Source organism: Ipomoea nil, unplaced genomic scaffold, assembly GCF_001879475.1.
Source record: "Ipomoea nil cultivar Tokyo-kokei standard unplaced genomic scaffold, Asagao_1.1 scaffold1509, whole genome shotgun sequence".
NCBI lineage: Eukaryota > Viridiplantae > Streptophyta > Magnoliopsida > Solanales > Convolvulaceae > Ipomoea > Ipomoea nil.
The window spans coordinates 1978315-1992326 of record NW_017617937.1 but is presented as its reverse complement, the minus strand read 5'-3'; the positions used below and the strand labels follow the sequence as shown (position 1 = coordinate 1992326).

The 14012-nt window shown below is 35.7% G+C and overlaps 3 protein-coding genes across 6 annotated transcripts; 1 reads left to right on the top strand and 2 right to left on the bottom strand.

The window, feature by feature from the left end:
* Positions 1-155: 155 nt before the first annotated feature.
* Positions 156-2806, bottom strand: LOC109188962 (NADH dehydrogenase [ubiquinone] iron-sulfur protein 4, mitochondrial). Its single transcript, XM_019339629.1, has 5 exons — positions 2559-2806; positions 1832-1920; positions 1574-1703; positions 694-723; positions 156-590 (listed from the first exon to the last, which is right to left on the bottom strand). Exons 1-5 carry the CDS (start codon positions 2730-2732, stop codon positions 534-536), a joined length of 480 nt encoding a protein of 159 aa, XP_019195174.1. The 5' UTR covers positions 2733-2806; the 3' UTR covers positions 156-533.
* Positions 2807-4560: 1754 nt separating this feature from the next.
* On the top strand, positions 4561-8171 carry LOC109188959 (telomere repeat-binding factor 1-like). 4 transcript variants are annotated; one of them, XM_019339625.1, is made up of 7 exons: positions 4561-4751; positions 5613-5777; positions 6104-6324; positions 6465-6549; positions 6882-6965; positions 7366-7760; positions 7950-8171. In XM_019339625.1, exons 2-6 carry the CDS (start codon positions 5628-5630, stop codon positions 7744-7746), a joined length of 921 nt encoding a protein of 306 aa, XP_019195170.1. In that variant the 5' UTR covers positions 4561-4751; positions 5613-5627; the 3' UTR covers positions 7747-7760; positions 7950-8171. The 4 variants fall into 4 exon arrangements, with proteins under 4 accessions (XP_019195170.1, XP_019195171.1, XP_019195168.1 ...); XM_019339626.1 differs by having other exon boundaries at positions 5610-5777; positions 7953-8171; XM_019339623.1 differs by having other exon boundaries at positions 5610-5777.
* Positions 8172-9275: 1104 nt separating this feature from the next.
* LOC109188961 (ADP-ribosylation factor-like protein 8a) lies at positions 9276-12109 on the bottom strand. Its single transcript, XM_019339628.1, has 6 exons — positions 11828-12109; positions 10600-10681; positions 10376-10408; positions 10149-10270; positions 9628-9789; positions 9276-9535 (listed from the first exon to the last, which is right to left on the bottom strand). Exons 1-6 carry the CDS (start codon positions 11863-11865, stop codon positions 9418-9420), a joined length of 555 nt encoding a protein of 184 aa, XP_019195173.1. The 5' UTR covers positions 11866-12109; the 3' UTR covers positions 9276-9417.
* Between the last annotated feature and the right edge of the window lie 1903 nt (positions 12110-14012).

Sequence of the window (14012 nt, the reverse complement as noted above, 5' to 3'; positions counted from 1 at the left end):
GATTTGAGTGAGTTAGTCACTATAGGTAATTTACCCTTATCCTTTATTGGTTAAAGTCATTAAGCAAGCTTTACCTGGAATGCATTGGGTAGCAAATACAGGCTTGTCCATAAATCAAAGGTATTCGAAACATATACAAATCAGAATAATTATAATTAACCAATAATAGATATTGCAGAATTTAAGAATGTGTTCATTAGTCAGAAAGTTATTTGAAATGAAAAATTGAAGAAAGAAAAACAGAGAATTAAAGTAATCACAGTCTAAAGGGCACAAAAAGAGTTGACAAACTCCCCTTTAAAACATTATGTTGATGTGTTCAACCAATAGCAAACACAATCTTCTGCGGATTGATACATAAATCCCAAAGGAATTTATTCAAAAAACTCTGTTCGATTTATTAACAGAATCTTGGGTTTAGTCCTGAGGATAGTGCATTGAGACTTCAAAAGGTAAACAAACAGGATCCAAAGGCTGTAGTAATTTATGGACCCAAAGGGTTAGAACTTCAAGAGAGCAAGAATAGAAATAATTCATCCTTCTGTTTTAGGAGGGCCCTTCCACTTGAAATTGTCTGCATAGGATTTGATCTGCAGAAAACAAAAGATAAAATGAATTATTAGAGGAAACACCATCAAACTATGAAATATTTTCTACAAAATGCATGAACAGTGACAGGAGACACTTTCAAACCTTTAACAATGGTGTGTGAGGCTTCTTCACCTGTAGGTCAGAAGATACAGAAACAGAATTACTATCAAAACAGCACATTCTTTACTCAACAGATCAAGAAAAGAGTTTGTTAACATCAAATACATAACTAATACTATCAAGTACCAACATGGCCAAAAAGAGGATCTCATTCAGAAAGAGTAAAAAGAGAAGGCAAAATGGAGAAACTGATAAGCAACTCATACTAATTTTGTGTGCGTAGAATCTTATCAACATTCAAGCAAAATGAAAAGTTGGCTGAGGTGCTACACTATGGACAGTTGTGTGCAATGAGGTCTTTAGGTCCAACAAACAAGAACAAGGGTTCTCATCCAATGGATGCTTGCAGGCACAGAAGCTAGTCCGGATGGAGTTCAATTATGGAGTGTGGCAGAAGGCAAATCAAGGAACAAAATTGGAAATTTTGTGGTCAAGTCACTAAAGGACAAAGCCAGGGATGTTAAGAGGATTGGAGATAGGATGGCAGCTATCAAGTTAGTTATGAGGTCTGTGATGATTATTATGAGTTTGGACTTTGATGAGGTCTAAGACAGTTTTGAGATGATTTCAAGTTGAATTGCTATGAAATTAAGACTGCTTTGTGATGATTTTTATGAGTTTGTTCAGGAAATACCTATTGAGTGAGAATATTATACTTGGAGGAGTTTAAATGGGCATGGATGCTATGACTTGAATGTATGGATGGAGAAGTGAAGACTGTATTAGCATTTATCATGGCTTATTATGATTTGTCACTAGTTTATAATTGTGTGAGGATTGTAAGGAGCACACAAAATGATCAATAAAAAGAGACAAGCAGAAATACAGAACTACTGAGGTATAAAGAAACCATATTTAGTACCGTATACTCCCAGCCATGTCTTTCAGCAAATGCTTTTGCAGCTTCTTCACTGTCAAAAGTAAGCGCAGCATCACCAACATTCGCATATGGGTCCCCTGTGGATGTCCAGCCCATCAGTGGATTTTCCCATCTACACATAGAAAGCAGTTTTTATAGACATTCAGAAGCTGAAAATTGATGCTGCCATAGTCCATAATCAACAACTAAAATAGGACATTACTAGTAAAGAAGTACAGAAAGAAGAAAACGAGGCATTACTTCTGTGTTGACAAAAAATTTATTTTCCATCTTCCAACTTTTCCAGATCCTTGCTGACTAGCTGTACGAGCAGGTGAGAAAATAATAACCTGCATCATATCATAGATCATAGATAAAATAAAAAGCCATACTGCCATAGAGGACCCATAATCATGCAAACAGCCATATATGTTGAATATTACTCTAGCATTTGAAGTTTTGAACTGTTGTTTCCCATGGAAATAACAGCTAAAAGCAACTTCCAACATAGTATGGTATACAACAGTATGTCACCAAAACTGAGAAAAAATTAAGAGTAGGCTATTTTACGATTGTTCACCGCAAAAGATTACAAACAGCCTATTCCCTGAGGAGAAATAGAGCATGAAAAGAGCACATAAAACACGACCCATGAAGCACTATAATTCTTAATCCTTTAGCTAAGGACAGCGCAGAACTGGCTTTAGAGCTGATGAAACAGGTCTAGTTCCAAAGTAGAGAATTTATCACACAAGATACCAAAATTCGAGGCTAAATCGAATTATTGATCAATATGTTCTACATTAGAATCAATAAAGACGCGAATTATTAATTAGAATCAATAAAGACGCGAATTTTTATTTAGAACCAATAACGATGCGATTTTTAAGACATCAGAAAACCTAATTGCAGCTAGATATCCAGCTCACAAATCAAAATCGAACAGAAACAAGAAGCATCGCATAAAAAGGAGATCGAAGCTGCATACCTTCCTGCGGAGATGCTCTTGGGGAATACCGGAGACCATACCGACCTCTCCGCGCTGGATCTCCACCAACGAGTCCGAGGAAGAAGCAGAGAATGCTCTGGATAGCGGCGTCACCGAGACTCCATAAGCCTGGTGCGAACGCCTAGCTAATCGTTGCAGAGTGCTACTCGCCATTTTTCGCTGACGCGAGAACAGTCGCTAAGCAAAAATGAATCAATCTCTCTTCTTCTCCGACGACGAAAAAATAGAGAGGGAAATCATACATTCTGGAAGGGTAAATTAGTCATAGAAAATTTAATTAAATAGCGTGCTTACGTGCATCAACCTTTTTTGAGAATTTTAAGAAAACAACACTTTTGAGTTTTGACATAGATTTATTTTAGGTGGTGTTTGGAAATTAGAAAAATGACTTTTAAAAAATATTTTTTGAAAAATGAGTCATTTTTTATAAAATAATTTCAATTTGCAGTGTTTTGTTGTATTTTGGAAAATTTTTTTGATGTATTTAGTTCTTTTTTTTTTTTTTTTTGATTTTTTAGGCACATCCAAACGCAAAAAAACTTATAAAATAATTTTCAGAAATCATTTTCAAAATTTTAAACAAACCCTTATTTTAAAAAGTTGGTTCATATTAATTGATTTAAACAAATTTAATTTATTAATTGTTTATTATATTGCACTTTCAAGTATTGGTATTATATATTATCAAAATTCATCAATAAACTATTTTTTTTTAAAGTCGGAATATGTAGATTGCATTAAATCAAGGAAACGTCAACAAATAGTGGAGGAACATCCCTCCAGGCTGAGCGTGCAGAAATGCACTTACATCTTTAGCCAGAGCATGAGCTACTCGATTGGCATCTCTGTGAATAAAACTAACTTGACAGTCTGACATAGAATTAATCAAATGCAAACATGAAAGCAAAACAAGACCAACATATGAATGAAACGATAATGTACTACTTAGACCCTAAACGAAGACTGAACAATCCGAGTAGAACCTGACAATTGAGTAACCGTAATTTTTGAGTCATGAAAGGGCCTTGCGTACCGCCATAGCCTCCGCTAGAGGGGATCGTGGGGACAGTTGAGTGGATCGTTAGCCGCTGCAATGAAAGTTCCATCTATGCTACGAACCAAGAAACCATACGTAGTGCCTGCTACGGATCGTGAAAGGCGGCGTTGACACAGCAGGTCACGGCAGAGGGTGACAAGGACGCTGCAATCTGATGGAGAGGCGACTGGTGCGAGGCAGCTGGCCAGTACGCATTGCTTGTCGTCCACGCTGACCATTAAACCTGGAAGCCACGCTACAAGGCAACTGGGGTCGACAGATGGTGCTCCCAAACGGCTAGATTTTGAGCTCTCCAAATCTCATGTAGAATTCCACATATTTGCCCTCTAGGCATCTAGTATCACATAAATTTGTTGTTGTACTGTCCAACCATAACTCCACCCACAATATGAAATCACCACCATTAAAATTATGAATTTGAAGTTGTGAAATATTCCAAACATGTCTAGCATATGAGCAAGTGCATAAGATGTGCATGATATCCTCCTCCATTACTCCACAAGTAGGGCATAAATTGGGGGACCTCCAGTCTTCTTCTAATCAAATTACTAGTTGTAGGAAGGATGGAAGAAACTATTTTTTATTATTTAGAATCAATATTTATGATTAAAATATTACTATCTCTATGTGAATGTTATTTTTAATCATAAATATTGATTGTAAATAATAAAAATAACTTTATATGTTAATAAAATTTTATAATAATTATATAATATTAGGACTAAAAATATAACGTTATGAATAATAAAAGAATTAATTTTATATAAATTATAACTTACAAAGATAATTTAAAAGTCAAATAATTCAGAGGTAAAAAATGTGGTTTAAAAAAAAAATATATAATTAAAGCCAGGAATCCACGAAATATATTCCCATAAATTTCTGAAGCAATATTTACTATACTGTCCTCTGGCCGTTCCACTTTACCCAAATGATGAAAAAAGGACTCACTGATACTATGGACTCTGGAGCCCAGAACCTAAAAGGGAGAACCGTTTCAGAATTTCATCTTCGTGATCGTTTCTAGGGTTTCAATCGTTCATCGTGTTCTTACTTGCTCTTCCTTCAAAAGCCTTATGTGCTAAACTCAACCGTTCTGCGCCACCCTTTTTCTGGTATAGTAATTTGCAGAAATCATCTGTGTGCAAATTCAGCTACTTTTAGCTTTGAAACCATTCATTGTTCTATTCTTTTATACTCGTGTGTGTACTTGTTCAGTGGCTCTTCATGCATTGCTAAATTACTCGATTTCTGAATATTATTGCCTATTTACAAATTAAACAACTTTGAGACCCTGTTCAATGCTTGAATTCTTCATGAGATAGATTTTGATTTTTGAAGCCCGTGACTAGAAGATTCTGAAAGAAGTGAACGTTAATTGGACCCCAAATAATCACATAAAAGAGAGAAGCAACAGAGAGAAACCGTGGAGGACTATTTTTTAGTGCTTAAATTCCCTTAATTGTGCAAATTTTCCTCAAGCTGCTGTAATTCACCCTTTTGATTGAATGAACAGAATTATTGAAGAAATATTGTCAATGCTGTCCCATGGTACCGGTATTTGTCAGTGTGACAGTGTAGAGATTCATCTAGTCACAGGTTTTTAACAGAATTGCGGGTAGCAGTTAACACAGTCAATACGCTTATGATATGGATGCTTTATCTTCAAGTGCCAATCCTATGTTAACATAAAGTAAATTATGTTGGGCAGTACTAATGATTAGATGATTAGTGCAGGAGTTGTTGGGAGTGAATGAGTGATTCATAGTTCCATCTTTATATAGAATCTATCTTCATACTTGGGTTTTAGACTGTTAAAATCCTGTGGTCTTTTAGCATGAGAGGATCTTACAGTTAAAGTGATAACTATTTTTCCCCCCAAGTAGGTGAGCCTTTTCTTTGGCATAATTTTAGATTCTGGTTTATTGTGGAAGGTGTTTTTAAGTAGGATATATTTATTATTTCTAGACTAGAAGGGTATCTACATATCAATGGGTGCCCCAAAGCAGAAATGGACATCTGAAGAAGAAGCTGCCCTTAAAGCTGGTGTGAGCAAGTATGGAGTAGGCAAATGGAGCACCATACTCAAAGATCCTGAGTTTGCTGCTGTTTTGTGCACTCGCTCTAATGTGGACCTTAAGGTATTAAGCATGCAGCTTTTTGGCCTGTTTCTTTTATTGCCTTGAAAAGAACCTTAATTGTTAAATTTTATATTGATCTTATAGAAGGCTTGACTTGGTGTAGTGACTAAGTGCTTACCTGCTGCCTGCTGGCCACTAAATCACGGGCTCAATTCCTAAACCTATCAAAAGTAGTGTTATATACATGTTCCTTCCCTAAGCTCTATATAATGCAGGAGTGTTGGATACTAGATTCAAAATTCCCTATTCATGGTATAAATGGGCATTTTGAACCTAAATGGTTTAATTTAATTTTTTTTTCATGGGCACTTTTGTGATCTTGGCAGGATAAATGGAGAAATCTTCATGTCATGGCAAATGGGTGGGGGTCTCGGCAGCGGGGTAAGATTGTTTATAAAGGTACTCAGTCCACACCCCCCAAGCATGAGGATAATTCTATGGCTCTAATACCTGTGGTTGAGAATGATATGGAAGTCCTTGATGCTAAGCCCCTTGTATCCACTTGTGAAACACTGCAGGCTGTTCATCCTAAGAAACCAATATCAAGGTTTGTGTACTTCCTGTTCAGTATTCATTGGTACAGGCTGTTCACATTCAAATCTTAGTGAAGATGTTCAGGAATCAAAATAGATATCATTTTTTTCTTGAAATCTTGTCAAATGGTAATATTTAAACTTTTTAATGTAGCTTGGATGATCTGATACTGGAGGCCATAGTCAAACTAAAGGAACCACGTGGGTCTAGTCGGAGTTCAATTTCTCTGTACATTGAGGTATCTTTTGAGCAAGTGCTGATGTTGAAACTAATATTGCAGCAGAATGTTTGTCAATGTATCTTTCCAGTTGCTCTGATAACTCTTTTCATATAGTTGATTTTTCTTTAATGAGCATTTTTTTTTCAATATGCTGATATTTCACATGTCTTTTGGAACAAATCATTTTATTAAGGAATTTTGTTGGATGAATCTTTTGTGAATAGATGGAGACAGATAAAATTTATAGCTAGAAGGAACTTATTTTCCATTTTACTCTATTTTTTCTCTTGCATGTGCCTTTTTGGCATATTGTTTACCTTGAAATGTTATTGTTGAATCATTACTTGTAGGAGCATTATGCAGCACCTCCAAACTTGGAAAGGCTGTTGGCAGCAAATTTGAAAGTCTTGACAGAAAATGGAAGACTTGTAAAGGTAAACAATCTTAAATATAGATGGAAGAACAGCAGTTAGTCTCTCCATTTGAGCTCATTAATCAAGGGGAGATAATTCATCATGCCAGCAGTAAGATATTACTTTTGTTGACGGCCTCTATTTTTAATTATAATTAGGTTGTGTCATTGTAGCACTAATAAGTCAACTGCTTAGGATCCTCTACTTTTAGATTTCCCTACAGATTAAGCTGGTTAGAATGGATGATTGCTGAGTTGAAAATTGAAATGGCTCACATCAAAGTGCAATGGCAAAAGTGGTGCTCTGAACTTTTTAGTATACTTTGCTTAGATAAGAAGCATTAGGATATAGGACTACCTGTGCAAACAGAGTTATTAGGTTTTTCAATATTGGATCTTGATAACTATCTTGCTTCTGCTAGGTGAAGCATCAGTACAGGATTCCACCTAGTCGAGTGCAATTGTCAGTTAATATGAAGGTGGAGCCCTCTGCATTCCCTCTGGGGGGAAAGCAGATGCATTATCTGAAGCCAGAAAAGAATGCAACGAGAATACTGACTAAAGCACAGATTGACGCTGAGCTAGAGAAGATGAAGAACATGACTGCACGAGAGGCTGCGGCAGCTGCAGCACAAGCTGTTGCAGAAGCAGAAGCTGCTATTGCCGAGGCTGAGAAGGCAGCAAGGGAAGCTGAGGAAGCAGAAGCGGAGGCAGAAGCAGCACAGTCCTTGGCCGAAGCAACGTCTAAGGCATTGATCTTTCAGAATTCAGACTATCCTCGCCTGATAAAACCAATCTTTTGATTATGTCTTCAAAGGTAAGCTTGAAATGCTAAAAATTGCCCGCTCTAACTCCTGAGCTATATACATTCATGAGATCTGGCCTTATCACAAGATATCAGCTAATCCAAAACATTAAAATAAGATACACGCACACACTACACATACACAAAGGAAACCTAATTCCGGAGATTTCTATCTTCACTGAATTACTCTTGTTCATGCAGCAGATGATATCAACCTGTACATGGACATTGCATGTGCAACAGCATTCATCTTCAGACGAAGAAGTGAATAGATGTTGATGGGATTGTAAATCTGGAAATTTTTGCCCATAGCAAAGGGGTTAAAGTGATGAAGTGAAACAAAAGTAGCTGAGCTTTAGATATTGATGAACTTTTTTTGGCATCAAGCAATAAGGCCATCTTATACATTATCTTGTTTTCTAAGTTTTTTTTTTTTTTTTTTTTTTTTTTTCCGGGTGCAAGCAGTACAGAGCAACTGCACGAAATAGAGGTAGATACCTTCCATTTTGACATTCATATATGCCTGCCTGTATGGATGTAAATACATACTTTCTATTTGTGAATCTTTGAAGAGTAGCACTCATTATTTGGTGCTGTAGCCTGTAGGTGAATCCTTAGTTTTCTTCAAACCCTAATCTCTTTCATCAATCTTCTCGAGCCATGTTAAAGTGACCTTAAAACATTGTATGGACGTTTTCTTGTTGGGTACTGAATTTAATGTTATACTATAAGAGCAACCTCATTTATTTAGGTTTTTTGTGTGCCAAGTAGAAAAGAGGAGTGAGAGGAGGAAGAGAAAAAGAAAATTTAAAAAACAAGGCTGACGATCCTTTGACAGCCGAAAAAATTAAACAAAATAATAACAAAAGTCAGTTTTTATGCGCCAGAGTTGGTGCATGTGTACAAAAATGTGCATGAAAGATCGTCTATTTCTATGTAGGGCTCACATAAAAGCTATTTTTGCAGGAGAAAAAAATAGTCAAAAAAAAAAAAAGTCAAAAACTTTTCTTTTCATTTGTGTAAAAACTCCATTATAATTTTTTAACTTGCAAAAAATCATGAAAGTACCCCATTGGGGTTGCTCTAATGACTATTTTTAATGTTTGATTATTTATTTAAAATACTAGATATGCTTAAATATAAAGAATAGTAAAACTTTTAGTAAGAATTAAGGTATTTAAAATTGATTGATACTTAAAATTGATTGCTCTAATTGATTAAAAAAAAAAGTAAGTTTAGTTCAGAAGCAACTCTTAACCAGTTAGATTCTTATTGGGAGTGACTTATTGATATAATTCCGTATGATTCTTTATTGGTTAAAATAGTAAAGGCAAGATTTACCCTCCAAATCCCCCTTCGTCACTCAATTTTAATTTCTTATCTTATACATGTCGTGATTTACGTCGTAACATATTGATCAAACTTTTAAAACAAACACTAATAATAGCAGATTTAGTTCCGAATCTATACTCCACAACCCAAACGCTTCAGGTTACACTGATGCAGAACAGGGCAAGATAAACAAGCTCATGAACAGAAACAGTTGACACTTTTGAATTGACAGAAAATAATTTAGTACTCCATAATTTACTGCACAAGCAGAATACCAAAAAAGAAAGAAAAACCCAAATTTCAGTTAACTTAGAAGTACAGGAAAGGAGATTCATCCTCAATTCTTTGACTTGGAGTGTTTTACCAGCCAATCAATAACTGAGTCGATGTTGGTGGAGTTCTTGCACGATATCATGAAGCAGCAAACCTCTCGATCTTTTATTGATATCAATCCCCTGCAAAATCACAAATATAGAACATGAACCAAACTCTGAATTTAAAGTAGAACAAAACAAAAAACAAAAGTGTGCAAATTGCATCCTCTCACATCTGATCAGTCAAAGCCTGTTTGGAAAGGGCACCAGGTTTGTCGATTTTGTTGCCCAGGACGAGCAGTGGAATTCCACTCAATGAGGGTTTGCTCAGAAGGTCATGAAGCTCGCTTTTTGAAATGCTGAGGTTGTCATGGTCTGCAGCATCAACAACGTAACTGCAGAAAAGCATCAGGTTAAAAGAATCTGATCTGATGCTTCCCTCAGATTTCATAAGAATCTTGACACGAAACAATTATTCAGAAAAGCAACAAAAAAGGGGGAACATTAATTACAGTTAAACCAATATTAGAGAACAATACCTCCTATTGATGCCTTAAATTATTATAATTATTAGTTATATTAATTATCACATGAACCCTTCATGCTAGACAAGGAAAAGTATGATAAGACCACACTCTTCAGGCCAGACAAGGAAAAAATAATATCACTCAAAGTCTTATCCTGTTACAGTGACTCAGATAATAGCACAGCAATTAGTCATACAATTAACAAGAGCTGGAGAAGAGATACATACACTATTGCTGAAACTGCACGGCAATATCTCTCCCACATACTACGGAATCTTGGTTGACCTCCGAGATCCCACAACTTTATAGTGACATTGCCTTTAGTCACCTTCCGCATATTAAATCCTACCTGATATCAAACAATATCTAGTCTCATTTTCAAAAGTTATCACGGACCAATTTGAAGTGTGAGACATTGCTTGAAGTTAAATGCTTATATGAAAAAAAAACTCACCGTTGGTATCATGTCTTCACTATATCCACCAGTCTACAAATGAAAACAAGTCAGAGCCAATTTGTCAAGGCATCAGATCCAACAAAGCTAACTTTTTTCTTTATTTTGATGGTGAGGATGATGATCCAACAAAACTCATATAGTCACATGACAGTCAGATATAGAAGAAAAACGAGGGAAAAGCCTAATGTAGTGATCTCTCTAAACTCTAATTATATACTTACAGCAACAACATTAACAAGAGAAGTTTTTCCAGCATTTTGCAATCCTATCAGAGAAAGCTCCATCTCCTGTTTGAAAAATAGGCTGAAACAACATGAAATTTGAAAGCTCATTCAGTTCTAGAAATAATAAGACCTAAATAAGTACAAAAATTTAGTAAGAAAACATTTCCTTGTAAACGGAAAAAACAAATGTGAATAAAAAAAATACTAACCATATGGGCCAAGCCTAAAATTAGAAACAAAAATACTCAGCAAAAAAGACTGGTCAATTAGCAAACAATTAGTATCTTTGGTCGAGCGATATTTTGACCACCTCAAGGGCATGTGGAAGTTTTAGGGCATACAGAGAGAGACATAAGCGTTGAACCTCCAAATGCTAAAAGATAAGTAGAAGATAGCCCAAACCATTCTTTACAAGTCATATATTGTTTCATGGTAAGAACAGGTATGCAGAATCATACTCATATTAGCTATTTTATGCTCCAATAAGGCAAAAAGGATCAGTCATATCTATGCAGGAGATGGAATGTATGTCTGACTCACTAGTGCTGCTATCATTCATTCCATCCAATGATCCATTATCTAGGAGCTTGCTTTTCTCCAAGGCTAAATTACTCTGAAATTTAAGAATGAAGTTCTAACCTTGCCTTTCAAAAATCCAACTAATTTTCCCCTTTTATGCTTATATGGAAATTGTCAAAAGTGAACTTCTAGTCTTTGTGTATATCTATAAAATTCCATTAGGTTCCACACTAGCCAAAAGATTCCTCTCTTAAACATGGTTTGATATATCACAGCCTCACAGGCACAAAAGCAAACACATAGCCTGCAGTTTATGTTTGTCTTTCATCCCCAATAGCCTTGCCATTGAAGACAATTACAAATATTTCTCAATACCAAAAATAAAATCGACTATTAATTTTTGGATAAGTGAAAAAAAAAAAATCAAAATATGGTCATTCAAATAACCCAACAACTTCATATCCATTAAAAAAAAATGCAATTCAAGAAAATTAATTTTTTCACCAATTTTTTTTAAAGGAAACAGAACAGGACAGCGCAGCACAGATCCTACAGTATGGAACAAGACATATACCAAAAATTCTGCATAAAAGGTTCAAAATTTGAACTTTTTGTATAAAAAAAAAACACATTTTTGCTATACAGACACAGATATCATAGGGGAAAACGATATAGAGAGAGAGAGAGAGAAACAGCATCGCTTCACCTTCGGAGCCAATTGAGAAAAGCTTCCCAGAGACCCATGGCCGGAAAAGAGGCGAAGAGATCTGTGAAAAATTGCGCGAATAGAAGAGAGAGATCTCTTTCAACACAGAGAAGAACTCTCCTCTTCTCTGTGTTAGTTTAATCCGACGCTTTTCCTTAACGAAAGTTCGTCACTGTTTATGGTTGGTTGGGTCTTACGTACGTGTGAATGTGCGTACAAAAAAAGATACTACGGACTACCATTTTCATCACTCATCGCCATTTCATCTCCCCTGCTAGCTAGGATATGATTAATCATTTTGCGGTGGAGTAGATGACATTTTTTTATTTCGAAATGACCCCCAAAATATCACCTTTTTACGAATCGACCCCTCATTTCACGTACTTATCTGATGAGTTGGTCAGTTACGTGTGCCAATCACAGGTGAGTATCTTGTGGTCCCCCTTGTGAATAATTGGCCAATTGGAACTTGGAAGCTGGCACTTTTTTAACCGTTCGATTGTTGGACCAATCATTATATCATGGGTCATGAGTCTATTTTGAATCATACTTTATGTGTATTTTTTTTTTTTTTTTTTGAAAGTATACTTTATGTGTATTTGGTTATTATATTATGTAATTTCAATTAAAAGATTATATACATTCAATTATTATGTATATTTAAATAACATATTGGATCCATCAACAAGCAGAAATTAATATCACTTTTGAAAGAGTAATAAAAGCTACGCCACGAGGAAACAGTAGGTCATGGAACCTTATCATATGGACCAAATCTCCCTCAGGCTGGATCAAAGTGAATGTTGATGGAAGTGTCAATCTTTAACCCACGAAGCCAACTGTCTTGGTCTTGCGAGGAACGACTAAGGTGAATGGGTTAAAGGATTAGGCCACAGCATCAGGACTGCCATGAAGAAATAGCAGAAGCATAGGCTCTTCTAAAGTGCATCCAGCTTGCAAAATCACTAAGTAGCAGCCACACATGTTTTGAAATTGATTCGAAGAACATTTTCGACGCATTCACCTCTATGACCAGCTTTAGTAGCATCACGGATAATGTCTTGCAGCCTGCAGACGGGAGCTCGAAAGTCTGGGAGTGTAGCACATTACCCTCATCTCCATGGACCAAAACCATGTGGCTGATCTCCTTGCAAAGTTGTCAAGCGGTCAAAGGGACACTACACTTCACATCGATCCCCCCTTTGAGCTTTTGCATATTTTAGAAGATGATAAATTTGACATTCTAATATGGCGCTAACTAGAAAATTAATACTGTTTGTATGGGGTTCTCCCTTTCCACTTCGATAAAATAACATATTTATTAAATGTAGAAAATATAAGTAAACGTACATAATATATTAATTGTATACAATTTGGACCAAAGTATACAATGTGTATCAATGCTTGGTATACCATATCCACGATATAATTTGCATTGTTGGATGGTAAAGGGTTATACAATGGATCATGGTCCACCCTACAACATGAATCATTGATATAAGGTTCATTTCTATTATATTAAATATTCATTTGTAGCTATACTATCAAAAAATAATTTTCAATATTAAAAATCAACATTTAATATACTAAAAATAAATATTCATTGTGCACAATATAATTTGCATAAGGGGTTCGCAAATTATGCCGTGCTGCATGGTGCACACGGTTGCAAAAACGGCGTCGTTTTGATTAAAAACGCGTGTCCGGCTTAAAAAAAAAAATCAATTTCAGTTACCGTAACAGCGTTATATTGTGCATAATTTGAACTATATATCCAGAACGAATGAACTATATATCCAGAATGAATGAACTATATATCCAGAATGAATGAATTATATATTCAGAATGAATGAATTATATATCCAGAATGAATGAACTATATATCCAAAATGAATTAACTATATAATTCAAATTATGCACAACATAACATCGTTAACAATAATCAAAACTGTTTTTTTTTTTTAAAGTCGGATGTCAAAACGACGTCGTTTTGCAACCGTGTACACTATGCACCATGCATGGTGCACACGGTTGTACAGCATAACGCTCCTAAGGGGTTTCCATGGGCCGATTTACAGGTTATGGATACGGCCCAATTAAATTTCCCACAAGCCCAAAAGGCCAAGGATTTTCTGAGGGGCCGTCTCATTCAAACTGGAGATAAATACCGAAAAACCCTAGCTTC

What these genes read in the sequence shown, in the direction of transcription:
- LOC109188962 (XM_019339629.1), bottom strand. Translation starts at nt 2,732, where the DNA reads ATGGCGAGTAGCACTCTGCAACGATTAGCTAGGCGTTCGCACCAGGCT. An exon ending in AAGAGCATCTCCGCAGGAAG is followed by an intron (nt 1,921 to 2,558) that starts GTATGCAGCTTC and finishes GATATGATGCAG; the next exon opens with GTTATTATTTTCTCACCTGC. An exon ending in CTCACACACCATTGTTAAAG is followed by an intron (nt 591 to 693) that starts GTTTGAAAGTGT and finishes TGTTTTCTGCAG; the next exon opens with ATCAAATCCTATGCAGACAA.
- LOC109188959 (XM_019339625.1), top strand. Translation starts at nt 5,628, where the DNA reads ATGGGTGCCCCAAAGCAGAAATGGACATCTGAAGAAGAAGCTGCCCTT. An exon ending in GCTCTAATGTGGACCTTAAG is followed by an intron (nt 5,778 to 6,103) that starts GTATTAAGCATG and finishes TGATCTTGGCAG; the next exon opens with GATAAATGGAGAAATCTTCA. An exon ending in CCTAAGAAACCAATATCAAG is followed by an intron (nt 6,325 to 6,464) that starts GTTTGTGTACTT and finishes TTTTTAATGTAG; the next exon opens with CTTGGATGATCTGATACTGG.
- LOC109188961 (XM_019339628.1), bottom strand. Translation starts at nt 11,865, where the DNA reads ATGGGTCTCTGGGAAGCTTTTCTCAATTGGCTCCGAAG. An exon ending in CGTGCAGTTTCAGCAATAGT is followed by an intron (nt 9,790 to 10,148) that starts GTATGTATCTCT and finishes GCTTTTCTGCAG; the next exon opens with TTACGTTGTTGATGCTGCAG. An exon ending in CAGGCTTTGACTGATCAGAT is followed by an intron (nt 9,536 to 9,627) that starts GTGAGAGGATGC and finishes GTGATTTTGCAG; the next exon opens with GGGATTGATATCAATAAAAG.